Source organism: Mercenaria mercenaria, chromosome 13, assembly GCF_021730395.1.
Source record: "Mercenaria mercenaria strain notata chromosome 13, MADL_Memer_1, whole genome shotgun sequence".
NCBI classification, from domain to species: Eukaryota; Metazoa; Mollusca; class Bivalvia; order Venerida; family Veneridae; genus Mercenaria; species Mercenaria mercenaria.
In genome coordinates this window covers 58,417,379-58,432,876 of record NC_069373.1, presented here as the reverse complement: position 1 = coordinate 58,432,876, position 15,498 = coordinate 58,417,379, and the positions used below count along the sequence as shown (strand labels likewise).

The window sequence follows — 15,498 nt, the reverse complement described above, 5'->3', positions numbered from 1 at the left end:
TGTAAGCGAGTTTGCGATTGGTTAATTTCAGTAATTCGTCCAATCAAATTGTATGTAATAACCGTTATGTGATAAGCGTCCCGTTGCCATGACGTAATGAAACAATATCAGTAATGGCTGCCACCAATGTTCTTAGCTGAGAAATTAGTGAAAAAGGTATATTTTAAGTGGAATCCATTGATTTATAAGTTGATAATTTATGTACGCGCATTATTTAGGCGAGAATAAATATTCCTCAGATATCTTTTAATGTTTATAGGCTTTGTATGACCTCAGGCTGTGAGTTTTTACAAAAAATCTTAACCATGGACGTCTTTAATTCTTCTCATAATATGCCTGCATGGCACCTCTGGAGTAGTGTAACACATTTAGAAGCAGAAGAGTATCTCTGGTTAACAGGGTGCAACTATACGTCAAATACCCTAAAATCGCAAGCTGTCAACACATGATTAAAATGTTTAGTGATGAAAACATAAATTTGTGGTATCTTACAACTTATTCTTAAGGCTGAATGAGAGCATGAGCGCTATTCACAGCAACTGTGACCAGTAAACTAGAGACTTGCCGAAGGAGGGTCAGTGTGCATTTGAATAGGTTGTTACTAAAAACTTTGTTTCATCATCTGTGGCATTATGCTGTAGCCTGGAACCCCATTGTATCGATCTAGTTAATGTTTACCGTTGAGTGCGATTAAGAAAATACAGCTTGCCTGTATATTTCATCAGTATGCAATCATTTAATTCCTCTCCCTTCTAACCATGCAAAGAATGTCAAGGAAATGTCATTTTATGTGGCAGCGTCAACTACAAGCAGCCATGCTAAAACTTAGTAATGCAATGAATGGATCGATACAATGGGGTGGCAGTATAATATCTGATATAGGTGTCTTCCAATACTGGATAAATCCAATAGATTATTCTCTAGGTTTCAAGAAATGGCAGACCAAACTGGTGAGGACGGGGTTCCAGCTCCAACTGGGGAAGAAGTCCCTCAAGCCCCAACTGAGGAAGAAGTCCCTCAAGCCCCAACGGGTGAAGAAGCTGCACCAGCCCAAACAGGTGAAGAGGCCACCCCAGCCCAGGGTGAAGCAGAGGGTGCCCCACCTGCCCCAGAATCTGCGGAACAACAACAGCAGCAGCAGGATGATGGTCGTGGTGAAGATCCAGCACCTAAGGAAGATCAAGAAAAACAAGAAGAAACACAAGAAGATGAGAAAAAGGTAACATCTCCCACTGTCTTCTCTCACATTTTATATAGAAGATTTAACAATGGCAGTCATTATAGAACAACAAAAATACAACAAAGCTCTTGAAGGATGGGTTCCTAAGAAATATGGAGAAAATAATAATGGCCAAAATTATAGATATTGGCTTTTCATGGATATACAAATTCTGTTAAATAGTTATTCCATATATCCTTGTTTCTATTGTTTAGTATTTTCTGTAAAAAAAACAACTTCTTAACAAATTGGTTTTCAGTGATATATCTGTTTGGAATGAGACTGAACCTGTTAATTATAATGTCTACAGGTACATATAATTTCCAAAAGTATGTAACAGGAAAGTATACCTGCGGACAAGATTTTATGAACTTTAGATAAAATATTTATCAAGATCTTTTGTGAGTCATCAAATTTACTTAGTAAAAGAAATTTTTAATGATATGACAGGAAACATCAGAAGTAAAACCAGAGACAACAGAGCAAACAGCTGAGGAAACTGATAAATCCGAGGGTGAGGCCCAGCCAGAGGGTACAGCAGAACCTCAGGGTGACCAAACTGAACAGGTACAGTGTTTGCTAAACTTAGGTTCCTTACTTTAACTAGTCAGACTCTAGACATTTAGTGAAAACATAGTCTGTGTCCAGTAACTGATATATGTACAACACATTTTGTTAAAAGTGAATAAATATATGAATTAAAAAGGATGAAAAGTGAAAAATAAATCTGAACTTCAGTTCTTCTTCTAAAAACATAAACTTTTATTACATTTCAATCTTTTTTTATTATCATATAATTAAAAATGACAGAAAACATATCCAGGACTTTTCTGGAACAATAAGTAATTTGTTTTAGGATCCAAAATATAAATATAGGAAAATACATTGAAATTAAAAGACACGCAATATGTCAGTTACTATGTATGAGCTACTGGCTGAGCTGCACTGATTGAATGATTTAAGAATTATACGAAATGAAATATATGAGCCGTGCCATGAGAAAACCAACATAGTGGGTGTGCGACCAGCATGGATCCAGACCAGCCTGCGCATCCGCGCAGTCTGGTCAGGCTCCATGCTGTTCGCTTTTAAAGCCTATTGGAATTGGAGAAACTGTTAGCGAACAGCATGGATCCTGACCAGACTGCGCGGATGCGCAGGCTGGTCTGGATCCTTGCTGGTCGCATACCCACTATGTTGGTTTTCCCATGGCACGGCTCATATTGAGTTGTATGGCTCAAGATAAAAACTATAGAAACTTTCTGAATAGGCGTCTCTGTACTGCAATGACCACCATTTTGTGGCTCATAAAGACTGTCAGTCTGTATGTCACATTTGCTTCCTATCTAAACTCTAAAGGCATCTCAAGTCATTCTCCATATGACTAATGACAATTTGGTAACTTGTTGGAGTGACACAGGTGTCGGAACTTTGGCACAATTTATGAACACTGGATTGGTTAACTGATAGTGATGTATATCAGAAATACTGTTGAAAATGATGTTAAACCACCAAAACAATTTATGGCCAGAAAAACTAGGATTATCACCATGCAGCAGTCAGTTTTAGTTCAATTAAAATATATGTTTGCTGCAGCAAGAGAAGTCGGAAGAGAAACCTGCAGAACAGAAAGATGAAACAGTCACAGAAGAAACAAAATTAGAGGGAGAGAAAGAAGAGGAGGCAAAAGAAGAAATGAAAGAAGAAAAAACAGAGCAAGTTACAGAAAAAGAACCTGAATCTAAGGTAGCAGTTGTAGTTGTCATTTTTAGCTCATCTGATTTTTTGAAAAAAATGATGAGTTATTGTCATCACTTGATCGGTGTCGGCGTCGGCGTTGCCTGGTTAAGTTTTATGTTTAGGTCAGCTTTTCTCCTAAACTATCAAAGCTATTGCTTTGAAACTTGCAACACTTGTTCATCATCATAAGCTGACCCTGTACAGCAAGAAACGTAACTCCATCCTGCTTTTTGCAAGATTTATGGCCCTTTTTGTACTTAGAAAATATCAGATTTCTTGGTTAAGTTTTATGTTTAGGTCAACTTTTTCTCTTAAACTATCAAAGCTATTGCTTTGAAACTTGCAATACTTGTTCACCATCATAAGCTGACCCTGTACATCAAGAAATATAACTCCATCCTGCTTTTTGCAATAATTATTGCCCCTTTTGGACTTAGAAAATCAGTTTTCTTGGTTGAGTATTATGTTTAAGTCAGCTTTTCTCATAAACTATCAAAGCTATTGCTTTAAAACTTGCAACAGTTTTCACCATCATAAGCAGACACTGTACATCAAGAAACATAACTCCATCCTGCTTTTTGCAAGAATGATGGCCCTTTTTAGACTTAGAAAATCATGGGAAGGACAATATTTCTATTATACAAAGAAATCAGATGAGCGTCAGCACCCGCAAGGCGGTGCTCTTGTTTTGCTTTGAATGAAGGGAAGAACATTATGTATCTTTTTACATACTTTGTGGAGCATTTAGGTTTAACAATATCATTGTGCACAGCAGACCTTAGGCGTGATAATTCATTGCTGGAGAAAAAGTTTATCAACTGCACAAAGAACCCAGAACAAGATTGTGTTTAGCCTTCAGACTAATGAAATTATAGTGGTTTGTGGCATGTGATTATGTGTTTAAGCCCTAAATTAACAACTTTTGTTTTAAGGATGGTAAGGATGATGAACAACCTGCCCCTGCACCAACACCTGTTAACCAGGAACAAACAGTTGGCACGGAAACAGAGGTAAACAAGCAACAAGAACCTGATGTTGATCCACATGCTGTAACTCCAAGATCAAAAGTCAACTTGGAAGCTACAGCCACAGGTAATAATTTACTAGCAATGTTGAAAACCAGTTATAACTTAGAAAGTTTTATATTTCAGGCCAAAACTGGACTGATATGGTTTTCAATATTGGCCTAGTATCAGTTGTACAAATTCATTGGATAGGGATTAGATGTTGATGTCTGATACCAGCTTAATGTCTGACCAATATCATAAACAGATATTGGTTTGCTGATATTGGTCTGGTCTGGTACATCTGTGCTTGCTGGCTTGTATGCACTAAAAAGGTTTATAGATGCATTCAATGATGAAATCTTTCTTATAATTCTTATGTTAATTTTGATATATTTTTATTTGTTTTGAAAACATAATTACAGCAACTTATGCATTTTAATAATTTAATATTTCAGTAAAGTTTGTGTTAATGCCGAGTGGACAAGTGGTGACCCAGGCCTGCACCCTTGGGCAGACCTTGGAGCAGTTGAAACAATATTTCAGCTCTGAATTAAAGATGCCAGTCAATCTCATTATGCTCATGTTTGATGGTAAGTCTGTAGATTTAGCAAACATTCATGTAATAGACCAACCCTTTATATATTCTGGGGTGGAGTTGGGGGCCTGAATTTGTAAAAAAAAATCTGACTGGATTTGCTGCTCCCATATATCACTTTTTTCCCCAGAGTAAGTCAGGTCAAAAAAACAAAAAACAAAACCAAAAAAAAAACCCCAGAACATTTCCACTGCATTCATTGATAGCCATATGCTTTATTTTTGAGTTGTTTTTATATTCTATTGTATGAATTCTACTAAAGTAATAAATATCAGTTATTTTGCTTCTTCACCCCTTTCTCTACCTATCCACTTGATTGATTTTACTTATCTAAGAAAAAACTATGACTTTAGCTTTACATAAACATTTATGGATTTTTATCAGACATTTTACTTTAATTTGCACCAGATTAGCCAGATAAGTGTGTATAGGGTAACCAGTAGCATAGCTACTTATTAGGCCTATACATGATTGTAACAGGCATAATGAATTATACTCTAGCATTCCTTTTGTAGTAGTTCTCATTGTGAATAAATAGAAATACAGTGTATATAAAAAAAATGTTAGTAAGCAGGATAATTTGTAAGAATAAATCAGAAAATCGGAATAATGTTTTACATAAATTGCATGTGTGTAACTACAAAACAAGATGTATACCTGATTTGATACATAAGTAACTTAAGGAGTCACTGTGTAAGTGAAATGTTAAACATGATTCATGTTCCCATATAGGTAAGACAATGACTGATGCAACCACCCTAGCAGATCTGGGCGTGGGCCCCAATGGAACCATACAGCTGGAACTACAATCAGCTGATCCAGTAAACACGCCCATCAAAGCATACAGACCACGGCAGGAATATCACATGCCTGATGTGATCACTGTTAGAGTGCAAACAGGTTTGACTTTTTTGTGTGTTTCATACCATTTCCTGAATTTGAAGAGCCATGATATATTTCACTGAATTTTTAGCTCGACTATTCAAAGAATTGTAGAGCTATTGGACTCACCCATGCGTCGGCGTCTGCGTCTGCGTCCCGATTTGGTTTAGGTTTTGTATGTAAACTGATATCTCAGTAACCACTTGTGGGAATGGATTGAGACTTCACACACTTATTCACTGTGATAAACTGACCTACATTGCAAAGGTTCCATAACTGTATTTTGCTTTTTTACGAAATTATGCCCCTTTTTCGACGTGGAGATTGTTGGTTAAGGTTTTGTATGTAAGCTGGTATCTCAGTAACCATTTGTGGGAATGGATTGAAACTTCACACACTTATTCACTGTGATAAACTGACCTACATTGCACAGGTTCCATAACTCTATTTTGCTTTTTTACAACATTATGCCCCTTTTTCGACTTAGAAATTCTTGGTTAAGTTTTTGTATGTAAGCTGGTATCTCAGTACCCACTAATAGGAATGGATTGAAACTTCACACACTTGTTCACTGTCATCATCTGACATGCACTGTATAGGTCCCATAAGTCTATACTTTGCATTTTTTTCAAAATTATGCTCCTTTTTCGACTTAGCAGTTTTTGGTTAAGTTTTTGTATGTAAGCTGGTATTTCAGTATCCACCTATGGGAAAGGATTGAAACTTCACGCACTTGTTCACTTTATGAGCTGATAAGCACTGTGAAGGTTCCATAACCCTTTTTCCCATTTTTACAAAATTATGCCCCTTTTTCGACTTTCGTATTAATTCAATTGACAAGGCTGTTGAATAGTCGAGCGTTGCTGTCCTCCGACAGCTCTTGTTATAGGTATTTATAGTCTAGTTACATGAAGCAACTATTTACATATACTGAAAATAGGTCATTGAGATCGTATGATCAAAGACTACTTTTAGTTCCAAAACCTCGACTTGAATTCTGCAGAAAATCATTGGCATACTCCGGTGCAAAATTATGGAACTCACTTCCTTATGATATAAGAACATCAACAAACTTGAACACATTTAAAGGCAATTATTTAAAATGGTGGTTCTCTAGTGGGCAACAACACCTATCAACCACATGAGAGTTATGATATTATTTGATATCAGAAGTACTTATTTAAAACTGTAAATAATTAACAAATGACTGTATATTGTTTGTTTCATTACTTTTGCTTTCAGTGTAACCTTACATAAAACCATGTTGTTTATTCTATTACCTTCTTTATGTAAATTTCATGTGATCCTCTTATTTTGCATTGTAATCCCTTCATGTCTTTGTTTACTTTTGTTAATTTATGTTTACTGTATATATGTACATTTGAGGCTCACAGGGAAAACTGCATGGGTACACCCAACTGTGTTGCCTCGTTAAATAAAGACTTTATTATCATTATTCTGGAATATCAGGGGAAGTTACTAAAACGTCGCTTTGAGATTTGATCAATATATGATAGTTCAGTTATTCTCTTTGCATAAGGAACAACAAGTAATAAACATTGTTTGCTTTCATGTGAAAAAGCTAGTGTAAACTTACTTTTGAATACTAAATCATGTAATTATATCTTCTTATACTGCGTATAAGACAGTTCCAGGATCTATATATATTAAATTTCTGATATACAAAATATAATGTAGACTGTGAGTGTTTTGCTGTTAACTTAACTTACCATGTTTTTTTTTTGTTTTTGCAGAAGACAGCACATACAAAGATGTTGTAGTTGAAATTGAAAGAACTACAAGAAAGAAACCATTCCTGGGTGGGTATCGTCATAAAAAAACATCAATAGAGTATCATCATGCCTCGGCACAGACTATGCAAAAGCCGAGACCACCGTCTGGTATCGAGAAATATTGCCGCGATACCCAGACTGTGGAGCAGCTTCATCGTGTTCAACAAACAACAAATGATACATCAACACAAATGACAGGGATTGGTGTGTATGTTTCAAATATGGAGGATAAATTGGTCACACCTCAAAAATACACGACAGCAGATGAGCATCATAGCATGATATTATCGAGGGTTAGTTTTCCTCCCACTTATTCTTTAAGTGTGTTAGCTACAAATCTAAAAAGTTACAAGAGAAGATCCTTAGGGCCAGAGGAATATAGACATTTGCTTGTGTTGTTTTCTGTTTACACACTGAAGTCTTCTATGCTAAACTTCTTATTCATTATTACATGAAATTTGCTTAGACGTGCATAAATAAATACCTATTAGTGTATGTGTAGATGTACTGAAGAAAGGATTTTGAAGGTGACCGTGTCATAATATCTTGAGTTATGGTTCTTATTTGTTGATTTGTATCTCATCTTTCAACAGACTGCTATTTTTCTAAGGGATATACATGTGTATTTTGGACTTACTTCTAGTTTTGATTTGTAAAAGTAGCAGAATGTTTCTTTAAATAAGCCAAAATATTACTATCAAATATTAAAAGAGAACTACATACTGTGAAACTGATAGTCTGTTGTCAGAATTTCAAAGTTACATAGTCCAAATAATAATGGAAAAAAATAGAAATAAGTTAATATTTTTAAGTTTCTCCCAGTATTAGGATTTTTTAAAATGAAAATGCATTTAATGTTCAACAAATGTTTTAGATGCAATATTCTTTGTTTTGTTTTTTCTTCTTTTGAGTTGATCTTAAGCCTAGATTTATGTTCATTTCAGGTTATAATAATACAGAAATATTATAGAAGATGGCTTGCCAAACAATATGTACAGAAATTGAAAGATGATAAGAGAAGACGTTTAGACTTTGAAAGACAAGAAGAAATTAGGAAGAAGAAAGAAAAAGCTGATAGAATAAAGAAGGAATTTGAAAGAAGGATGAATCCAAAGACAAAAGAAGATTTTGATCTCTTATATCATGCATTAGAAAGTATGATCATTTGCGGATTGAGTTTGTTGTTTGAGTCATTTTTGAAAATAAGATCTCCATAATATGTCTCTTGATTAAGAGTAATGTTTATGATAATAGGAACAAAACAATAAATGGCTATTTGTGGGTACATTCATAGGTTCCTAATTTTAAAGAAAAATGTTGAATCAAGATTATTTGTTCATTGTGGTTTAATTTTCTTGATTGATACAACCACAAGTTACATAAAAACAATCACACACAAATGATAAAGATTTCATAGTAATTTTTACATTCAGCAGAAAGTTGAACAAAGAATTATTATAACTGTTTATGAAATGTTTCTTCTAACACAAATTGCCATAGAAATGAACCAGCTAAACAAAATGGTGACAGCTGATGTGGTGTTTATTTGCTTCTTTCTTGTTCTGGTTTCATATTTTTACAAATTATTCAGTGTTTTTATTTGTCTTTCACACTTTTAAACCTTCTTGACTTTGACATTATTTATTTATCAGAGAAGAAAGCTGCGGAATCAATGTAAACAACAAATTGTGGAGAAACTATGTATTACTGTAAAAGTAAAAAAATTTGCTGCGTCAAACTTTCGCGAATTTTAAATTTTGAATATGTTTGCGACGTTTAATATTCACGAAATTGTAAAACTGGTATCCTACTTGAATTTGAATTATACCAATGGTGAATATTTACATGAGGATTAATTTTTGCGAGATGAAGGGCCTAGCGAATATAGCGAAAATAAAATCGTCATGAAAATTTCTGCTTTTACAGTAATTTTCTATTAACAGTTTTATTTGTAAAGGTTTTTGATACTTTTTACAGAATGGAGACAGGAAGAGTTGGCAAGAATAGATCAAACATTAACTGGTGCTGAAAGGAAAGCTGCTCTTTGTATGTTACTGGATCAGGAGACGCAGCTTATAGCGTCAATCGGCCGACACAAACTAGAGGCTGACGGTGAAAACAAGGACAAGAGAATACAAGACTTCCTTGATAAGGTAACAACATGCAGAAAGTGTCCAGAGGGTTAATAAAGTCACATAGATGGATCTGAAAATCAATTTTCTTTGAATGAAATGTTGTAGTTTGACCAAAACAGCTTTTTATTGGGGACACAAAACGCTTGATTTCACGTTCTAAAGAAAAGATTAACGGGAATTTCAATTGTTTGTAATGATATAATTTTGTAAATTTGCTCAACCACAAAGTCCTATATATTGGTCCCTCATGAAAAATGAAGTTTTTACATCTCAAAATTCATTGAAAGTATTCAAATCAACAATAATTTATGATATTTGCAAATTGTTACAGTAAGGTGTAACTCTGTTGCATTAACTTTAAGACCGTTTTTCATCTAAAGAGTCGGAGAGCTTTGTTATCGAGTTTAGAGTTCAGTCACAAAACTCAATATCTGACTGGTTGTTTCTTTGCATGGTCTTGATCTAATCCAGTCTGATTGCCCAATGGTTATTTCTCGGACTGTTTTTATCTTAACCAATGGCAAGGTTCTTGGAGCTAGAATAGTATAGTTATACATGGTACTTGTATTGTTTTAGGCTGCTGCTCCAAAGAAATGGAGAGGTTTTGATGGTAAACATACAGAAATGGACACACCATTTACAATACGTGCCAAGGAACTTCGAGACATATATAACAGTATCAACATGAAATTCCTAACACAGGATGAGCGGCTTGATGTATTGCTTACTCTCAAACATACTGTGAAGGTATATTCAAAGTTATTCCATTTGTAATCGATCACATTGACATATTCTTAAAATGTGCCCTGCATTGTAAACTTGTAACTTGCTGGCTTTGAATTACTTACCTGGTGAAACTCTATTTGAGGTATACAGTTGTTTCAGTCACATTTGAGGAAGCCATTGGACTGTCTTCTGGAAAATTTCATGGTTCTGCCTGGGTTTCCACTAACATCAAAGCTGAAAAGATGTAGTGTTACCTTAACTATGTTGTTGTGGCTTAAAACCCTGCAACAGATCTTAAAGTTAGCTGTAGCTATAACAGATAGGTACAAATATGGCTTACCACAAATCTTCTAGTTTTCATTTCTTTTGTTGTAATTATGTTCAAATATTGAAATTTTAAAAGTATCTATTTGAACGCTCAAAGAATGTTGTAATGTACAGTGTGTGTATGTGTTATGCATTAATTCAGGATATTTAAAGTCCCATTTGTGTATCTACAGGAACACGATTGCAAACTGACACAAGAAATCATAGAGTTGATAGATCGGGAGGCTGATTTACTGATGCGTGGAGTAAAAGAGAGTAATCTAGATGGTTTAAGAAAACGTATCTCAACCCTGTTCTTACAGTACATCAAAACACCCACATTCAACCCAGAGGCAGCCAAACTCCTCAAGGTATGTATCTATATAATACAATGTTTATTGTTACTAGTTAGCTCTACCGAACAGTAAAATAAGTAAGCAGCTTAATCTAGATGGTAATAAAAAATATCATTTTAAGGTTTTGGTTCCCTGAGAAAAAATATACCAGGTAAATGAAATAAACTCCATTTGTTTTCCAGCTCTCATCAGCTGGGCTTATATAAAGCATAGGTAAAAGAGTGTTTAACCAGACAATCTACATATACTGAAGTGGTGAAGTAAAAATAACATATATTGTCACTTCAAAGATTTTATTCATTTTGTGGGAATTTCATAATACATAGTTCAATGAATTTCTAGAAACACCAGGATTGGATTTAGCTTTACCAGGGATTACTAACTCTCCTGTTTCATTTTGACTGATATCAGTTATATGCGTTTTTTTCCAGGTACCTCAAGATCCATCTGTGTTACGAAAGAACATCTATTTCTGTCCAAGTTGCAACAGTTACCTCCCCTCTACAGAGTTTGGCCTGTCGTCTAACTCCCGCAATGTCGGAAAGTGTCGTAGATGTACAAAGATCGACAACGATGCTAGAGTCAGACAAGATTACAGTCTCTACAGATTCCTTCTCAAACAGCTTCGTAAAGCTGAAGAGCTTGTTGGTGATGGTTCCAAAATTGCATTTTTGTTGCAGGTTTGTATTAAGTCTGCTTTAAATCTACATGCCGTATGCAAGACCTTAGGTCATTGTCATATATTGCAGTTATAGAAGATATTTCGCAGGTGGCGTAGCCCTAAGCAAAAATATAAGATCTAGTGTTCACCAGTGAAAGATTGTGTGACAAACACATTTTATTTTCATTTACTTTTTATAATGTTAAAGTTTGAACCAAGTTTTTCCCATTTTGTAGTCTCATACCAGTGCAGAATATAAATCAGATTTAAATATAACGTATATTTCACTCATATTTCTATACAATAATTCTCTGAAAAACTTGTAATGAAAATGCATTTGATATAACTTTTAAGCTCTGTTTGATACTTGTTTTTAACAAACATTGAGTCTCACAGAATCATTACAAAAATGTTGAACTATGCGTTAAACTTTATTTTGTGTATTTAGGAGCATGATTTGCGTTACTTGGTTGACAAGGTTTGGGGTGGACAGAGTATTCTCAGTGCTTGGGATGACCTGTTTGATCTCACTCTGGTACGCTGGAACAAACATGAAGAATGGTCACCATGGAACTGCATACTTCTCACCAAAGATGAGGCTTCTGCCCATGAGAAACTTGTCAGTTTGGAGGAGGTAATATTTCATATATTTTGTATGAGTGAACATATTGATGTGCCGTTAACAGTCAGTACCTCAGGAAATCTTGTGTTGAACTTATTCGAAATAAGGTGGAAGAAATTCTACCCTTAATTAAGGGGCCGTAATTCATTACCTTTATTTTCACTATATATAAGTAGTAATGTGAAGTGGCGACTTGGTGTAACTGATACGTTTCTGGCTGTGACATTTGATCACGATTTTAATACAGTGTACATGTATAATTTATAGAATAAAACTTGACGTCAGTGCCTTAAATCTACATAAAAAAGGATTGATAGCTAGTCGGGTAAATATAAATTTAAAAAAGGTAATATTTGATATTCAGAGATTTCATGCACATTCAAAGCCTCGCAATGTGTGATAGTTTAGCAATGTGTGATAGTTTACGGTCATTGTAACTTATTTTCAGGGTTACGGTAACGTGTTCATACAGAAAGTACAGCAAAAACACGTGTTGGCACGGAATTACTTCTCTAGACTTCCTGGTATTGCTGAGCACGTGAAGGAACGTGCCAATGAGCGTGATACCCGTTCAGGACCCTCAATACAGGGACAAGCAGTTTCAGTACAGTGACACCAATTTCAAGTTAACGTTTAAGTTAATGAATAGTTAACTACCACCATTACATTTAGTTGCGAGGTAATGGAAATGTATGACATCATGACGTTGAGCTACAAATCATGAAGACTGGACACTGTCACATATGATTAAGGATAAACAGACAAAATGAACTGTGATTTTAATATTGTATTGCTATTAGATATGTTCTTTAAACATATAACGTTACTAAAATGCTTTGAGCTACGATACTGAAAATTTAAATGGTTTAGTGTTTTAAGTCTAATTTTACTGCCTGCATGAATGTGTGTTAGGCCTTTGTTATTAGGACATTATCAGAATGTCTTACTGTATTTTATTGAGAATAACTGTGATAAATACATTAATTAAATGAAATGATATTCGAGACTCTTGCTTGTTTTATTTTTGTTTCGCCTACCAAGAAGGATAAAAGCTTAACCTACATATTTTGCTACATTTGATCTATAGAAGTATGCTGAAAATGAATAATGAAATATCCAAGACAGTACCTCTATTGTTTCTGGTCGCTGAATTCGAATCACTCGCCCTTGGAAAACTCGCTAGATGTGTAGAATTCTTGCATATGAGAGAGCCATCCAGAAGGCTGTTGGTTCTAGCCACCTACCTCTCATGCCATTGAGCATCTTGGGCATCAAAAGCTAGAAATTGTCGCCACGTGACCTCTAATTGTGTCAATGTGTCGTTAAACCCAACAAACAAATATCTATTGTTTATTAGAAACCATACTTCGGAGAAAATGGCCTGATATACAAATTTAAATTCTGTTATCTGACAACTCTCAGTTCAGGAGTATCATGAGGAAGAATTGACCTCAGAAAAATCGATATCAGGGGAGACAACAGCTATTTGGTATTGGTAACATATATTGGTAACAGGTGACCGGTATTGCGATGTCGATATCTACTGCCTCCGGGTATTGTCACCTGGATGTTTATTTCAATATCAAGTGTAATAAAAGAGAAGGTTTTTCATAAGATAATTAAACAAGCTTGAATTATCACTGGAGTTACAAATTATGGAAAAGGGATTTTCATTAGAAATAAAAGAAGTCATTTTTATCAAATGAATGTTTAACATGTAATTTTCTGAACCATAGCATTTTTAACATGTTATTTTATAATAATTAAATTAATTTTTATATCAATAGACCATATCTATCAGCAATAAAAACCATATTTTCATATAAAATTATTTTCATACATATTCTTATATAAGAAGAATGTATATTTTAACATGTTTTCGAAAAACAATGTAACAAATCGGCAGAACATTGCTATCTGTAAACCATTTAGATTCAAGTTAAAGGCAAATATCGATGAAGTCTTTTATTTATTTATTTTTTTTTTTTTTTTCATTTTCAACCAAATCTGAAATGTAAATGACCCTTAATCTCTAGAAAAAAGGAGGTTCGTACCCATAGACACATCCTTTTATATTTATATAGTTCTAGCATTGATATTTTTACGGCGTCTCCCATCTATAAAATATGCTGTCGTTGAAAAATAAAATCTGACATATATATTTAAGAAATATGATCTGATTTTACATTGTTTTACGGCCATAACACATTCTTGTCCAAAAAAAAAAAAAAGGAAAACAAAGACAAATATCAAACAGGGAAGTCACAAAATACTAATACACTTGACGAATATATTTTAAAATTGTCTGATTGATATGTGTTATACCTGCTGCCACTACCACGTCCATTCTTATGTCACAAAAATACATACGTAAGTTATATATTTTTTTTTTTTTAAACAGCTGTTTACAATTTATAATTACACAGGTGTAGGTTTTGAATTATTTTAATCTGAAATGGTTGAACATCACACGTATATCAATTCAGTAATTCTTAACATATAGACAAAATAGGAAGTTTAATGAATCGAAAATTATGGTATGTTTGTAAAATTTAAAAAAAAAAAAAAAAGGTAGTGGCAATCAGCGTGGTACAGGTATTTTGCCGTATTCAGGCAGACATTATTCATTTCAATATAACTACACATATTCCACCAATATATGAAAACTGTTTGCAAAATAAAAAATATGCAAAAGATTAAAATCGCATGATAATTTTACCTTGTAATTACAAAACAAATACCCGTATTAAATTCAAAACGCAGTTATAGCCTTACCAGTATTATAAACGTCTGTGTTGTTTTAACGTTCCTTATTTAGAGGTAATTGGCAAGTTTTATTACAGGTCCAATAAAAAGGATTTATGCGTGATGCATACAACATTTTATTACTTCTATATAGAAATTTGTTTCATGTAAAATTATCTTGAATTGAACATGTACAATAAATTATGAAAGTAAGTTAATCACGACGACATTTATGATAACTGAAAAGATCATGAAACCAGGTAAAATGTTCACGAAAACAAAAATATATCATTAAGTTACTGAAGTAAAATTCAATTCTGTTTTAAATGCAGATATTATTTACATTGCAAAAACATTCTTGTACACAAAAAAATGCTCCGGACATATTTTCCAGCTTTAATTAGATCAAGGCGGACCTTGAAATTTATTTACTCAAATTTATTAAGTAAAATATATACAAAAAATTCTGTATTTTACTTTTTTACGACAGTGTGATCCAAGGGTCGATAGGAAAGCTATCTCTTTTAATGTTTAATTGACATAATTGGCATAACTGACACTTGATATTTAAATGTATATGAAATAAGGTGAGAACAACAGCATAAGAAGAAATGCGCATCTCTTTCTTTTTTTTAGAACCGAAATATTAAAATGCAATATTTATCTTATATTGTTTTTGTGATATTAACACAAAATGAATTACTCGCGAAG

General features: G+C 33.9%; 1 protein-coding gene across 1 annotated transcript; it reads left to right on the top strand.

Moving 5' to 3' along the window:
• The first annotated feature begins 32 nt into the window (after window positions 1-32).
• LOC123528655 (IQ and ubiquitin-like domain-containing protein) lies at window positions 33-13,046 on the top strand. Its single transcript, XM_045308545.2, has 15 exons — window positions 33-156; window positions 925-1,219; window positions 1,670-1,786; window positions 2,816-2,965; window positions 3,892-4,051; window positions 4,422-4,556; window positions 5,294-5,461; window positions 7,198-7,529; window positions 8,181-8,391; window positions 9,214-9,389; window positions 9,948-10,118; window positions 10,598-10,774; window positions 11,191-11,439; window positions 11,869-12,054; window positions 12,491-13,046. Exons 2-15 carry the CDS (start codon window positions 935-937, stop codon window positions 12,653-12,655), a joined length of 2,682 nt encoding a protein of 893 aa, XP_045164480.2. The 5' UTR covers window positions 33-156; window positions 925-934; the 3' UTR covers window positions 12,656-13,046.
• Window positions 13,047-15,498: the final 2,452 nt, after the last annotated feature.